General features: G+C 35.5%; 1 protein-coding gene across 4 annotated transcripts in view; it reads left to right on the forward strand.

Annotated features, from left to right (window-relative positions):
• Window positions 1–16,488, forward strand: part of LOC128205676 (acyl-coenzyme A synthetase ACSM3, mitochondrial-like) — a 39,499-nt gene continuing 23,011 nt past the window's right edge. For all 4 annotated transcript variants that reach the window (XR_008256303.1, XM_052907512.1, XM_052907501.1 and 1 more), the window contains exons 1-6: window positions 1–53; window positions 3,059–3,290; window positions 4,102–4,199; window positions 5,661–5,773; window positions 6,999–7,117; window positions 13,494–13,546. Coding sequence is in view for 3 of the 4 variants with exons in the window: in XM_052907512.1 (XP_052763472.1) it covers window positions 52–53; window positions 3,059–3,290; window positions 4,102–4,199; window positions 5,661–5,773; window positions 6,999–7,117; window positions 13,494–13,546 (617 nt within the window). In the remaining variant the exon portion in view is untranslated. The remainder of the gene's footprint in view (window positions 54–3,058; window positions 3,291–4,101; window positions 4,200–5,660; window positions 5,774–6,998; window positions 7,118–13,493; window positions 13,547–16,488) is intronic.

Genomic DNA, 16,488 nt, shown 5'->3' on the forward strand with positions numbered 1-16,488 from the left:
GCCTATCTTCAAAGCCAAACAGTGAAGCTGTCAAACTTAAGGACGTAACGAATGTGGGTGACTGTATAATTTTTCAAACAACTAATTACTGTGTTATCTTAAAGCTTTATGTCTTCAAAGCTACTGGAATATAAGTTTGGAAATTGCGTTATAAATTTGACAAAATAATCGTTTGATCTTGCCGAAACACAGTTGGGCCAATTTGTTTTTAAGATAGTTTAGTTTAGGGTTTCATTCTTATGTAGGTAGTCTTTTTATTTTTTTATTAGTCTTTATATAAGAACGTTCCTGTCATCATTGGAGAATGTTGTTAAAGCAATCTAGAACTGTATAAATCTCTAAAGGTTTTAAACTACATAATTTTTTATAAAACACACACTTAAAAAAAAAAAAAAAAAATAAAAAAAAATGTTTTTAACAACTGACTTTAAGAACGTTATTGTAATCATTGGAGAATTGTTTTAAAATTATCTTCTGTATAAAGCTTTAAAGTTTTTAAACTACATAGGCCATAAAAGATAATGTACTTATGTAAAGCCTAATGAAAAAAAGCCTAGGTGTGTACATACCCTATCTGTTTTTGAAAAGGATTTAACCCTTATATGACCTAAAGCAAAAATACATTTGTCAGTGGCGTAGCTACATATAGGCCTTGTAGGCATGGGCCTACAACTTTTTAAAAAAAATGACAAAATTTGAATAACCCCAAAATTCAATAAAAAGTAATAACAACTCAAAAGTTGGTTATAACGTCATTATAACAAAAGTAAGTCTGGTGTTTATTTAAATTATGTTCTTGGTGTATTGCTTGATTTTATTGTAATCATTGCATATAAATTTAAGTTCGTGTAATGTGCATATAAAATGGATGTAATTGTACCTTTGTTTTTCTCTTGGAATGCTTCTAAATTGCACTATTTTGCTTCAAATTTAGAAAGACATCTCTGGGGTTGTTTTTATAGTCAGTTGTTAAAAAAATAAATAAAAAAAAATGATTTTTTCTGTCTTAAGTGTGTGTTTTAATATGTTATTGTAAACCTTTAAAGATTTATGCAGAAGATTACTTTAAAAACCATTCTCCAATAAAAAATTTAAAAAGCCTGCCTTAACCCTACCTGGATTTGAAAAGGATGTAACGTACCTAACCAAACCATTTCTTTTGGCCATTTTAAAACACTAATTTAAAACAAATATAAATATGGCACCGCGCACCCCAGTTAAGTCGTGCAGCGTCGGGAACGGGCCAGTATATACACTCCGGTATAGTAGGGGTGGTCATTGAGCCCGAGCCACACTGTCTAAGGGGCACGTGCAGTTGGCCATTAATTTGGGGAATTAACTGGCCCAACTGTGAGTTACCGTTTAAGTTCAGATCACGTTCAATGGTTCACTTTGATTAACAACTCAAGTCCAATTAAGATGTTTAAAAGTTGGTTCTTTATTAATTCCACATTTAAGTTGAATAGTTAACAAAGATAACATTCAATAGTCCATGTGATATATTAAGTTATAAAAGTAAGTGAATTAATTATATAGTCACAAAAAAAGTAGTTCAAAGGTATTTCCTTTGTAAAAGAAGAAGTACAAAGTTCCTAGTTTATATGTATCTCTAATGTATATATTTCTCCTCCCTAAATGAAAAATGTACATACTTATATACTAACTTAAAAGTAGAAGTTACCCATCAGAATTAAGTGATAAAAAGATAATGATCGAAGATTTTAGAAAGTGTCACTCAAAAATAATTATTGCCAAAAATAAAATTTACAATTAGATTAAGTCTGTGATAATTGAGAAATGTCAAAGTCTCATAGAGTAAGGTTTATGATTATGATCTGAGATAATTAACTGATAATAATTAAGAAGAGAAAGCAGTAAAATCTTATCAGATATGTCAAAACACTCAATTGCAATTAGAATGACTGACAACAGTCTCTTTCGGAAATTATGAAAGTAAATATCATAGAAAAATAAAATGTAACCAAAAAAAGAACAATAAATTTTCTAACAGAATTTGAAAGAGAAAGTCACATGGTGACAAATATTAGATAGAGCCATACAGTTTATATGCAAAAGATAAATATGAGAAGTTGATCATATCAAAGTTCATTGCCTGTGAAACATGCAGTTACAGGTGCAGATAAAATGTTTAAGTTTATGTAAATGCGAGCTCAACTGTAGCTGAATATATTTCTAAGAGAAGTCAAATTAGGATATGAATAAATTGAATGGTACCATGTGTTACCCTACACCAAAAACATCAACTGGAGAGAGGGTATTTGCAGACCAAAAACTTAATCAAAATACACCTATATGTGTATATACGTAGGGAATGGTTAAATTTTACGCCTAACATTTTAAGTTATTATTAAAGATTGTTAGTATATATGGACAAAACTAAATGGTTTGGTGCAACACAGTCCCATAACCATTTTTTTTGTCAATATTATACATAAATGGGCCAGCCACTGTGTTATATTTATTGCTTCACCTGATTAAAATCATTAATGGCTGGCTGCTCATCTACTGAAATAAACGCATTGGTAAACTTAAGAAAAAGTGCCTTATCATTGGACAAAATATAATGATGAGCACTAAGAGTCATTTTTGCAGTTCGGCTATATGTTAACATTAAAATCTGACTGTTTTATTTAGTTATAGTGAGCTTAGTTACAGCTTTATTATAAGTATGTCAGGCAAACAGGAGTCTAGAAGATTACTGAATTACAAATATAAGGAGGCAAGCAGTAAATCATGGAGTCGAGTGTTTGATGGTTATACATTTTATTATCATACAGATTAGAGAAATATTTAAAATAAATGTGTTAAAGCATGGCTTACACAATCTTTATATTATCAGGTTCCAGAAAGTGAAAAACAAAATGCTGATTGATGTAACATGATATTCATTAAAACTGTTTCCCACTTCTTGTACAAGTAGGAAAAGCTCCCAATACCTAACATGTTGGTGTAAGAGCCAGATTTTATGCGTTTAAGCCTCTCAGACACTCTTTCATGTCTCCCCCTAGTTAGCAACATGCACATTCTGTATATTCAGGCCACCTGGTATGGCTTTAACGCACTTAAGGTCGCTACAGTCCATCCCCCGACGGATAACCACTTATTGGTTGCCACGGAGACAGGCCACACCCAACTGCCACGCCTACAGTACGACCTTTGACCCTCGTAACTGGGACTATGAGATTGAGAAGAAAAGCTACAGTCTCATTGCTCCACAGTATTACAACTTTGCTAGAGATGTGATAGATTCCTGGGCACAAAAGGAAAAGGTATATTTTTCTATTATTAAAGATGCACTCTCACAGATTGACTGTTTTGACAACTTTTTAATTTTTTTGTCTTGGAATGAGCCAAATTTAGCGTTAATATCTGAAAAACTGTGATATAAGACGGCTGATAAAATATAAGATCACAGTTTTATATATTTACGGTCAAAAATGGATGTTTTTTGGCGTTACTAAGGCTTTAAGGAAATTGAAAATTTGGGAAGTTTTCCAAACAATTGAGATCTGTTCTTTTGTATTTGCATGACTTATTAGAAATCTTTGATGCCAAAATCAGCTGATTCTGACACAATTTTTTTTTAAAAGTTGTCAAATCGTTAAATCTCTGAGAGCACTGCTTTAAAATAATGTTATCATCGGAATCTTCCTTTTGGAGGTAATATATATGCATCATAAAAAGGGATGTTTTTGATATATATCAGGCCTATATTGCGATATTCAAATAAGCATTTATGATAGTGATTGCAGGGTAAACAACGTTACTAACACTTTAAGGAAATTTAATTTTTCTGCTGTTTTCCAAACAATTGAGGTCTGTTTTTTTATGAGCTAGTTTATATGACAGAATTGAAAGCATTGATGCCAAAATCAGCTGAAAAAAAAAAGAAAAAAAAAAAGGTCGAAACCCCAAATCTGTGAGAGAGCAGCTTTAAATATCCTGTACTCGAATTGCTTGGTTTGAATTTCTTGTTACATGTAAATACCAGTTTAGTTCAAGAATAAAGACAAGTTACCTGAATACCTGCGATGCTTGTGTTTTGAATTTGTTTGAGTTATTTTGTGAATGTCATTCCAGGCTGGTTTGAGGGGAGACAATCCTGCTCTATGGTGGATTAATGACAAGGGGCAAGAACTCAAGTGGTCTTACCAGGAGGTTGCATACCAGTCTAAGCTGTAAGTACTGCATGAATTTTAGGATAGATAATACGCTAGGATTGATAATGGGGTAAAATGGTGACTTAAATCAGGTATATCTAATTAAATTTTCAAAATCATTGTCGGATACCGCCAATACACACTACGCTATGCTTCGTTGTGTACCATGGGCAATTTGGCAAGGAAAATCTTGTAATCATGAATAATTAATGAGAAAGTTTCATTCGTTCCGCAAAGTAGCAGATGCTTTACAGCTGAAAAATATTCTTCCAATTTCCGGAGTTGAATCGGGTCCGCCTTCTCAGTACAATAATATTTAGCAGTAGTCAAGACCAAACGGTCACGGAGGCTACTGACACTGTTAAGTTATTGCATAATATTTGAGTGTAACATGCGAATTCATTGGAAGAAGAGTTGTGTCTCCTGCGTCATGCATATTCATTAAAACGAGATTTTGTCAGTCAATTGTCCCACAATATGTATGAAGTGTAACAGAAGAAATTACCATGGTTGCTGACAATGTTTCAAAATATGAGTTTCAAGACTTTTCTCAAATCATCCTTGAAATTGTCAAACACTTAATATGTTCTCTTGTATGCAGACAATTAATTCAGGCATATTCATAATGTTAATGTTCTGTATAAGCCTTGGGAGGTTAAAACAAAATCCCCCTTCACCACCAAGTTTTGCAAAAATGAACAAAATCCACCTCTCCATCAACATTTGCGAAGACACACAAAATCCAGGTTGCCACAAAGTTTTGCTAAGACAGACAAAATCCCCCTGCTCTAGACAATTTTGCGAAGACACACAAAATCCAGGTTGCCACAAAGTTTTGCTAAGACAGACGAAATCCCCCTCAGCTCCACCAAGTTTTGTATTGACTGACGAAGTCCCCTCCTCACCAAATTTGCGTTGACAGAAAATTCCCTGCTCTACCAAGTTTGGCAAAGACAGAAAATCTCCTGCTCCACCAAGTTTTGCAAAGATGGACAAAATCCCCCTCTCCACCACCAAGTTTTGCAAAGACAGACAAAATCCCCCAATCCACCAATTTTTGCAAAGATGGACAAAAGCCCCTTATCCACCAAGTTTTGCAAAGACAGACAAAATCCCCCTCTCAACCAAGATTTGCAAAGATGGACAAAATCCCCCTCTGCACCAAGTTTTGCAAAGACAGACAAAATCCCCCTCTCAACCAAGTTTTGCAAGTGAGACCATTGATATCAAGCATTTACCACTTACTTAATTTTCAAACCATTATTTTTTATTTTGTTTTTGTTTGTTTAAAGCTGCACTCTCACAGATCTAATTTTTTTGTGTCAGAATCAGCTGATTGTTTAGATCATAATTATGTTGCTATTCATTCTATAAATATCTTTTACTCCACTTTTTTTATAAAATGGATTTATTAAAATTATGTATAAGTGTTGTAAATTTATCTTACTATATATCTATTTCTTATATCCGACTTTGTAGGGTAGCTAATGTGTTGATGGGTCCTTGTGGGCTGAAGCCGAATGACATAGTTATAGTGGTGCTGCCTCGTATACCTCAGTGGTGGGCCATCAACGTAGGGGCAATACGATCTGGTACGTGGCAGCTCATTCCTTTTAAAACTGCACTCAAACAGATTTACCATTTTGACAAAAATAAAATTGTCTATAGAATGAACCAATTTTTGCAAAAATGTCTGAAAACAAGTGAACACAGTTTTTATATTAAAGTTTGAAATGTTTTATGGCTTAAAGCGTTCAGCATAAAACATCATTTTTTTTTATCGTAAATATGAGACCCTGCCATCTGATCTTCTGTCAGCATTCTTGAATCACTGGTTTCCAGATACTTACGCAAAAATTGGGTGATTGAAAGACAAAAGAATAAAAAGTTGTTCAAACAGCCAATCTGTGAGACTGCAGCTTTAACCATTTGGTTTCTTCTTAAGCTAATGTACATTAATTGAGTCATTCTATTTGGTTGTCCGGTTAGAGCAGTGGTTAGCGCACTCGCTTCTCACCTAGGCAATCCGGGTTCGATTCCCGGCCTGGGCGCATGTGAGTTTGGTTAGTGGTCACCAAGCCGGACAGGTGGGTTTCCTCCGGGTACTCAGGTTTCCCCAACAACACAAGACCACACTCTCGCGCAACATCGTGCCAACGAGAGTGATTAATATAATGTTGTAATAACTTGTTTCACAATCGTTATAAAATTAAATAAGTTTAAACTAAGCTAATGTACACTGGAAAAATCAGTCTTTTGAATGTGTCACCATACTTTAAGGTAACATCATCAGCAAAAATGAGTCCTCACATGATTGTGTTCATATAATCAACAAAAACAGAACACTGGACTTTAAACAGAATTAATATATAAATTTAAAAAAGCTATGAATGTCTGATTTAGGGATATGATATTTTCAAAAGAAATCTGCCAAAACACCCATTTTCCCTGATGATATCTCATGTGTGTTATCAAGTAAGGTATTAAAATTGGACAAGACTTATCGTCCTACCGTGTACAATTTACAAATATGTAGCTTTGCGATGATTTTCAAATTAACATAGGTTACAGTTGAACCCCATTTGCTCAAACTCACTTGGCTCAATTTCCTCGTTTGCTCGAACTGGATGAAAATGACCCAAGTTTTTAACATCTAAATGTAAACATCACCGCTTGACTTGAAATTCCTGAGACTGGAGGTATTTTTGCTGGTCCCTGGGAGCTCGAGCCAATGGGGTTCGACTGTAATTCATAATTAAATAAAAGTTGATGATGAAATACATTCTAAATGTTTTAAATCTTTTCTGAAATGACCAGGGGTGATACTGAGTCCCGGGACGACCCTGCTGCGCCCCAGTGACCTCCAGTATCGACTGAATGCCGCCGAAGCAAAATGTATCATCACCAATGCAGACTGTGCTGACCATGTGGATCAGGTCTGTGGTCTACTTGGAAAAAAGGCTTGGCTACAAAAAATGTTTCTGATCTCCCAATCTACTTGTTCTCTAATTTTTTTCACCAGAACCTATTTTTTTTTTTATTGTTGGCATCTTTTTCAGACTGCCATTTTTTCTCCTTTTGTGTGAAATTCTCTGGTCGCTTTTTCTCGAGAAAGACACTGCACTACTTTAATATTTTGTTTATTGAATGCTCTAGTTAACATAAACCCAGACCAAATGACGCTGTTTTGAAAACTGTAACACATATATTGAGAGAAAAGTTTACATACAATGTTTTTTGGCTTATATATTATTTTACCATAATAAGCTAAAGTCTTAAGAATGTTGATGTTCATTTTTAGCTCACCTGTCACATAGTGACAAGGTGAGCTTTTGTGATCACAATTTGTCCGGCGTCCGTCCGTCCGTCCGTCAGTAAACTTTTACTTTAAATGACATCTCCTCATAAACCGCTTAGCCAATTTCATCCAAACTTCACAGGAATGTTCCTTTTGTGGTCCCCTTTGAAAATTGTTCAAAGAATTGAATTCCATGCAGAACTCTGGTTGCCATGGCAATGGAAGGGAAAAACCACAAGGCTTAGGCCGTTGATACATGGTAGGTAAGATCACCAAATGGTCCTCTACGAAGATTGTTCAAATTATGGCCCTTGGGTCAAAATTGGCCCCGCCCCGGGGGGTCATGGGTTTTCTCTATTTGTTTATACTGAAAACTTAAAAAATCTTCTCCTCTGAACTTACTTGGCCTAGAGCTTAGATATTTGTCATGATTTATCGTCTAGTGGACCTCTACAAAGTTTGTTCAAATTATGGCCCTGGGGTCAAAATTGGCCCCGCCCCGGGGGGTCATGGGTATGCTCTATATGTTTATAGTTAAAACTTCAAAAATCTTCTCCTCTTATCTTACTTGGACTAGAGCTTACATATTTGGCATGATTCATCGTCTAGTGGACCTCTACAAAGATTGTTCAAATTATGGCCCTGGGGTCAAAATTGGCCCCGCCCCTTGGTGGTCATGGGTTTTCTCTATATGTTTATAGTAAAAAAAAATCAAAAATCTCCACTGAACTTACGTTGCTTAGAGCTTAGATATTTGGCATGATTCATCGTCTAGTGGACCTCTACAAAGATTGTTCAAATTTTGGCCTTGGGGTCAAAATTGGCCCCGCCCCGGGGGGTTAGGATATTCTCTATATGTTTATAGTTAAAACTTCAAAAATCTTCTTCCCTGAACTTACTTAGACTAGAGCTTAGATATTTGGCATGATTCATCGTCTAGTGGACCTCTACAAAGATTGTTCAAATTATGGCCTTGGGGTCAAAATTGGCCCCGCCCCCTTGGGGGGTCATGGGTTTTCTCTATATGTTTATAGTGAAAACTTCAAAAATCATCTCCTCTGAACTTACGTGGCTTAGAGCTTAGATATTTGGCATGATTCATCGTCTAGTGGACCTCTACAAAGATTTTTCAAATTATGGCCCTTGGGTCAAAATTTGCCACACCCCGGGGCTGATGGGTTTTTTCTATATGTGTTATAGTGAAAACTTAAAAAATCTTCTCCGAACTCACAAAGACAAGTAACGTCTTCATTTAAACTGGATAACATATTTAGTACACATACCAATTTTCATTATGGGCCACATACAACAATTAATAACAAATATAAATATATATATAGATACACACGTAAAATCAAGTAGTGACAAGAGCTTAGATATTTGGCATGATATATCATCTAGTTGACTTGTACCAATATTGTTCAATCTTTGGCCCTGAGGTCAAAAAATGGCCCCACCCGGGCGGTCATGGGTTTCCTTATTAGCTCACCTGTCACATAGTGACAAGGTGAGCTTTTGTGATCACAATTTGTCCGGCGTCCGCCCGTCCGTCCGTAAACTTTTACTTTAAACGACATCTCCTCATAAACCGCTTAGCCAATTTCATCCAAACTTCACAGGAATGTTCCTTGGGTGGTCCCCTTTGAAAATTGTTCAAAGAATTGAATTCCATGCAGAACTCTGGTTGCCATGGCAACAGAAAGGAAAAACTTTAAAAATCTTCTTCTCCAAAACCACAAGGCCTAGAGCCTTAATATTTGGTATATAGCATCATCTAGTGGTCCTCTACCAAAATTGTTAAAACTATCCCCCTGGGGTCAAAAATGGCCCCGCCCCGGGGGTCACTTGTTTTACATAGACTTATATAGGGAAAAATTTAAAAATCTTCCTCTCAAAAACCACAAGGCCTAGAACCTTGAAAATTGGTACGTGTCATCATGTAGTGGTCCTCTACAAATTTTGTTCAAATTATTCTCCTTGGTCAAAAATGGCCCCGCCCCAGGGGTCACTAGTTTTATTACATAGTGTTTTATAGTAAATCTTTAAAAATCTTCTTCTTCGAAACTGTAAGGCCCAGGGCTTAGATATTTGTTATACAGCATCATCTAGTGGACCTCTACCGGATTTGTTCAAATTATTGCCACAGGGTCAAAATTGACCCCGCCTAGGGGGTCCTTGTTTTTATGTAGTGTTATATAGTAAATCTTTAAAAATATTCTTTTCCAGAACCGTAAGGCCAGGAGCTTAGATATTTGGTATACAACATCATCTTGTGGACCTCTATCAAAGTTGTTCAAATTATTGCCAAAGGGTCAAAATTGGCCCGGCCCTGAAAGTTATTTGTTTTTATATAGTCTTACATAATAAAACTTTAAAAATCCTCTTCTCCAAAATATAAGACCTAGAGCTTTCATATTTGGTATATAGTGTTACCTAGTGGACCTACACCAAAGGTATTCAAATTATTGTCCCGGGGTCAAATTGGCCTTGCTCAGTCATTTGTTTTTACATTGTCTTGTCACTTAAACATCTTTTCCTCTGAAAGTAAAGGTCAGAATGACTCCATACTTGATATGTAGCATCCTTACATGGTCTTCTCTCAACTTTGTTCAAATGGTTTTGTTTGGCCCCTTTTAGGGGTCACCAGAGCAAAAAATAGAAAAACCTTTAAACAACTTGATCTTATTAACTGCTTGATGGATCTTCAAGTCTGAAGCATCCTAGCATGGGCCTCTGTCAGGTATTTTCAAATAATTTTGTTTGGCCCCTTTTAAGGGCCACCAGAGCTTAAATTACTAAAAAAACATAACATTTTCTTCGCATGAACCCCTTGATAGATCTTCAGCAAATTTGGTTTGAAGTGTCCTTGCATGGACCTCTCTTAAATTTGTTCACATAATTTTGTTTGGCCCGGTTGCCATGGCAACGTAAAGGAAAATGTCAACAATTAGTTATAATCATCTTTTTCTCCTAAACCACTTTGACAATTTTGATAAAACTTCATAGGAATGATCCTTGGTTGGTGCTTTTTCAAAATTGTTCAAAGAAATTAATTCCATGTAGAGCTCTGGTTGACATGGCAACCTAAAGGAAAACTGTCAACAATTGCAGGGATGATAAAATTCCGGATTAATCCGGAATTCCGGATTTAAGGCCTCACATATCGATTTTGAGATTAATGTAAATCCGTTGATTTTTTTTTTTCTAGGGGGGGAGGGGTACAGGGAGCGATTCGAGCTCAGTTCGAACAATATGGGTACAAAAGGTGAGTTTTCCGGAAGTGTACAGCCGGAAATTAACGAAACTATTTACGTCTTGGCAATCGAGCAATATGATTGGTTAAGATAGCATCCGGTGATTACGGAAATTACCGATGGGACTAGAAGACAGTATCTGGATGGTTGTATCCGGATATGACAGACGACGAAGGCGAATAAACGGGTATTGGAAAATTGGAAAAAACGACCACCACCAACTTCTAAAAACATCGAGTCGTCGGTTTTTAGGGTACATATGCCATTTATTTTTTAGAGAAATTCCCGAAACGTTTCTTTTTAAGTTAATAGAAAGTGATCAAACTGAGAATGAATTTTGCGCATGTAGCATTATTTCGGACATCCCGATTCGGATTGTGTCATAATAATCGATTTTTATTTTACAAATTTTAATTGGCCGATTGAAATTTACGCTGTAAACCGTTCCTTTATTATTCTCATAATTTTTGAAGCTTTGTTCTCAATAAGAAGTGGCTGTTGACCTTAATGGGAGGTTCAAATGAAAATTGGTTTGGTTCAAATTGAAAAAAAAAATGAATAAATATTTTGTAGTAGTAATATTTATTACATAGAGGCAGTCATTTTATTTTCTATTTGAGACAGTTCAATAAAACTTCTTGAGGACCCAGTTTGAGTGAGATTTAAATTCTATAGTTGTAATTTGTATTTCCAGGTATGTTGATGGTTAAAAAAGTCAGGGATGAACAGACACCTCTCCAGTTGTTACTGTCAATGACTGACAATTCAATCGAGAGGCCATGATTCTTGGATTTATGGCTGAACATGCTCCCTGGCACCACAGTAGTGTGTCTTACTTAAGACACTTGCCAAAGATACAAAAGCTCTCAGCAAATTAAAACTTCAAAGGTGTACAGCATCATACAAGATGACTTACAAACTGGCTAGCCATTTTAATGATGAACATGTGGAGGAGTTAATGGATCTCGATTTTGTTTCAACTAAGACAAATCAACAAACACAAACAATGAGAAAACTGTTGCAGCTATTTTTCTGCTATAGAGAAAGAAATAGTGTTGAGATATTTGGCCTCCTTAAAAAACACAAGGGCTGATTCTGAATCAATTTTTATAGAATTTGAAAGCCTGTTTGAGAGACTTGAACTGCCGTGGGACAATCTAGTCTGTGCGCTACTGGACTCATGTAACACCATGAGGGGAAAAAATCTGGCTTTGGGACCAAAATACGTCAATATCCACCATGTCCACAACGGCTACGCTGCCAAAGCATTTAAGTCCCGTTTAGATATTACTTGGAATAATATGTATAATAATTAAATACATTATATTCTCATCAAATGTGCAGAAAATGGAATAAATACTCTTATGATACATAAAAATTGAATAAATAACACTTTTACAATATATATTTGCAAGCATGATAATTGATATGTTGTTCATTATTATTTATCAAACATCCCACAGTATAGACTATTCATACACAGGCATTTGATCATAGCCAGTTGACTTTTATGGGAAGTGGACAACTGAACCAAAATGTCAGGTACATGTCTTATGCCTGTGACTTAAGGTAAAAAAGTAAATTTAACTTTGTTTAAAGACAAATTAAGGTGTTTAACTTCACTGCTAAGATTCCTGATAATTGTTCTGATTGAGGATGTCTCATGTTGAACATAATTATATCTACCAAACCGAAAGGTGTACTCCTTGAACACTATTCTAAGGCAGAAAAGGGTATTAGAAACCCTGAAATACTGAAAGCTTCGGGGGGGGCTTTGCCCCCTTGTCCCCCCACCAGGGCTATGCCCTGGACCCATCGGGGGCCTTTAGTGGCTCCCTGAACCCCACGCATACATTTTCAGGATTGGCAACTTGGCCCTGTTATCATCCCTGAATTGGTTACAGTCATCTTCTCCTAAACCCCTTGGACAATTTTGATGAAACTCCATAGGAATGATCCTTGGTTGGTGCTTTTTCAAAATTGTTAAAAAAAAAAAATTCCATGCAGAACTCTGGTTGCCATGGCAACCTGAAGGAAAATATAGGCTGTCGTGTCCGCACTGTGACTTTCTCTTATATGGACAGATTTTAAAATGACTTGCCATATGTTTTTGACATACCAAGATAACGTGTCATGTGCAAGACCCATGTCCCTACCTCTAAGGTGAAAGATACACTAAGTGTTTATTCACAATGGAATGCTGAATATGAGGGCATAAAGAGTGTTGGCTGTCTTTTAGTATGATTGTTTTTTTTTCTATGCTCAGAGGCAATATAATATAACTTGCAATATGTATTTGACGCATAAAGGCAAGATCAACTTTTTATGTACTTGTTCATAGATCAATGTCACATTGCGGGGCATTTGTCACATACTTTGACAGCTCTTGTTCAATACTCTTTGAGGAACAAGCTATGTTAAACTCTTTTACTCAGGTGAGCGATTTAGGGCCATCATGGCCCTCTTGTTAATGTTTATGATGACAATGTATGAACCATTCTAGCTTACAAAAAAACTACTAAAAGATAATTTATATTTTTATGAAATGAAAGATGAAATACGGACAAAAGAATTAATATCATTTACTATTTTATGTTTTCTGTTTTATATATGGATGGTTATCTAGCTTTAACTTTCTGAATAATTGAACTGTTCAACAGGTAGTCAGGTATCTGATTTGTCAGCGGATTTTAATTGATCCTTAGTAACTTTAGAGCTATTTCGACAACAAGCAGTCAAATTCTGTCCATTATTTTTCAGGTTGTAGACAAATGCCCTTTGTTAAAGACCAAAGTTATCGTTGGTGAAAAAAGGTAAGAATTCTGTGGATAATTTTAAATGGGAATATTTGACTATTTGATTTAATATTGTTTTTAAGATTTTAATATAAATCTAAAAACACATGCTACAAGTGACAATAATTATTCATATGTACACCAGACCTTGAAGGCCAGGGTGGATGCCCTCGAGGTAAGATCTCTTACAAGCACCACAACTCTTACTGTATTAAATTGTCAGCTATGCCCTTAGATAATTGCTAAAAGTCATGCAAAAACTTAAACATGGCCTTAATAATCAATTTAAGATACTCACACGAAACCCAGTACACATAGTACCAGTGACAGTAATTTTGGATATGTTCACCAAGGGCCTTAACTCTGACTTCATTACATTTTCCAGTTATGCCCCTTTATAATTGGAAAAGTCATGCATTTTTTTCTAACTTGGCCATTTCGTAGTAATCATTTTTAGATATTTGAATAAAACCCAGTTAACAGGGTACAGGAGACAATAATTATGTATATGTATAACCATAAGGGCCATAACTCTTACATTATCAAGTTATGCCGCTTGAAAATTGGAAAAAGTCTTGCAAAAACTTTTAACCTGGCCATAACTTAGTATTCGTTTAAAGATTCCCATAAATCCCTGTACACATGTTACCTGTGATAAAATGCATATGTACAAGGACCATAACTCTGACTTCATAACATTGTCAAGTTCTGCCCCATTATAATTGGAAAAAGTCTTGCAGAAACTATTAACCTGGCCATAACTTAGTATTCGTTTAAAGATTCTCATAAATCCCTGTAGACATGTTATCAGTTACAATATGCATATGTACAAGGACCATAACTCTGACTTATATAATTGTCAGGCTATGCCCCATTCTAAGGCCTTGATAAATTGAGAAAGAATAAAGAGCATTGGTTACTGCGTATAGGGCTTTTGTTTTAGCTTTTGTGTTATGTAACAATGGTTAGGGATTGCTCAACTTTGCCTTTTACATACTATAAGACAGGGATGTAAAATATATGTGGATTCAGAGATTCTACGCACCGAAAAAACAACAAATAAATACTTTAAAAAACTAAATGAAATCTATCTGAAAAGTTTACTGGTTGCTTTTGGTTGTTAATTTATCTGTTATTAGTTCTGGCTTCCCAGGTTGCTTCAAATCTAAAGTTAGCAAAGTCCTTAAAAGGGCCTCTAAAAATCAGTTTTGTTTATGCGGGCACGATGCTGCATAAGTGAAATTTGCAAAATAGAGCCATGGCAAGTTTTTATCAATTTTAGTTAATGAATTTAACACATTTCATATTGAATAACCATGAATGTGATATTATAATTCAAATCCCATAAGTACTTGTTTAAAGATTAATAGCTCTAAATGTATAAAACGTTCCAACATAACATGCTGAATTTACAAGGCTATTTATTTAAACAGTCATGTAAAGCGTTATGCACTGGTTATATATTGAGCATATGTACAAACGGCACACAATATAGGTTGATGAAGTTTAACATACATTTCTTTGGCAGATAATCATGATGATGCATCAATATTATTTTGCATCAGCCTATATACTGTGCACCTTTAATAGCCTTATTTCATGATGGATATGTTATAAATGGTACTTGTAAAGTTGTAGTATGTTATCACACATATTAAAGCTGCACTCCCACAGATTGAACTTTTTGACAACTTTTTTTTTATTTTTTTGTCTTGGAACGAGCCATTTTATTCGAAAATGCATGGAAACTAGTGATATAAGACTGCTGACAAAAATTCAGATCACATATTTTCATATTTAAGTTAAACAATTGATGTTTTATGCATTTTTAGCTCTACTGGCCAAAGGCCAGAAGAGCTTATGCGATGGTAATGTGTACGTAGTATATGCGTCCGTGCGTCTGTAAATTATATAAAACTAGATTATGGCCCTTGAAAGTATAAACACCCTGTAAACAATTGCTCTTTAACACGATGCAGCCTTCAGTTTTGATTTTATCTTGATAAAACTTGTACAGTATCTACATATCCATAAGAGCTCGGTTCCTTTCGAAAAGCAGCCATATCCGCCCATGCATGCCTAGATTATGGGCCTTGATAGTATAAAAAAAAATCAGTGTGTCAGTAAACAATTGCTCGTTAACACGATACAGCCTTCAGTTTTGATTATATCTCGATGAAACTTGTACAGTATCTACATATCCATAAGAGCTCGGTTCCTTTCGAAAAGCAGCCATATCCGCCCATGCATGCCTAGATTATGGGCCTTGATAGTATAAAAAAATCAGTGTGTCAGTAAACAATTGCTCGTTAACACGATACAGCCTTCAGTTTTGATTATATCTCGATGAAACTTGTACAGTATCTACATATCCATAAGAGCTCGGTTCCTTTCGAACACCAACCAGATTCGCCCATGCATGCCTAGATTATGGGCCTTGATAGTATAAAAAAAATCAGTGTGTCAGTAAACAATTGCTCGTTAACACGATACAGCCTTCAGTTTTGATTATATCTCGATGAAACTTGTACAGTATCTACATATCCATAAGAGCTCGGTTCCTTTCGAACACCAACCAGATTCGCCCATGCATGCCTAGATTATGGGCCTTGATAGTATAAAAAAAATCAGTGTGTCAGTAAACAATTGCTCGTTAACACGATACAGCCTTCAGTTTTGATTATATCTCGATGAAACTTGTACAGTATCTACATATCCATAAGAGCTCGGTTCCTTTCGAACACCAACCAGATTCGCCCATGCATGTCTAGATTATGGGCCTTGATAGTATAAAAAAATCAGTGTGTCAGTAAACAATTGCTTGTTAACACGATACAGCCTTCAGTTTTGATTGTATCTCGATGAAACTTGTACAGTATCTAAATATCCTTAAGCACTCGGTTCCTTTCGAAAATTGATGTTCTATGGCTCATACCGTTACTAACCCTTTAAGAAAAATG

The sequence above is a fragment of the Mya arenaria genome, chromosome 2 (assembly GCF_026914265.1).
Source record: "Mya arenaria isolate MELC-2E11 chromosome 2, ASM2691426v1".
NCBI lineage: Eukaryota > Metazoa > Mollusca > Bivalvia > Myida > Myidae > Mya > Mya arenaria.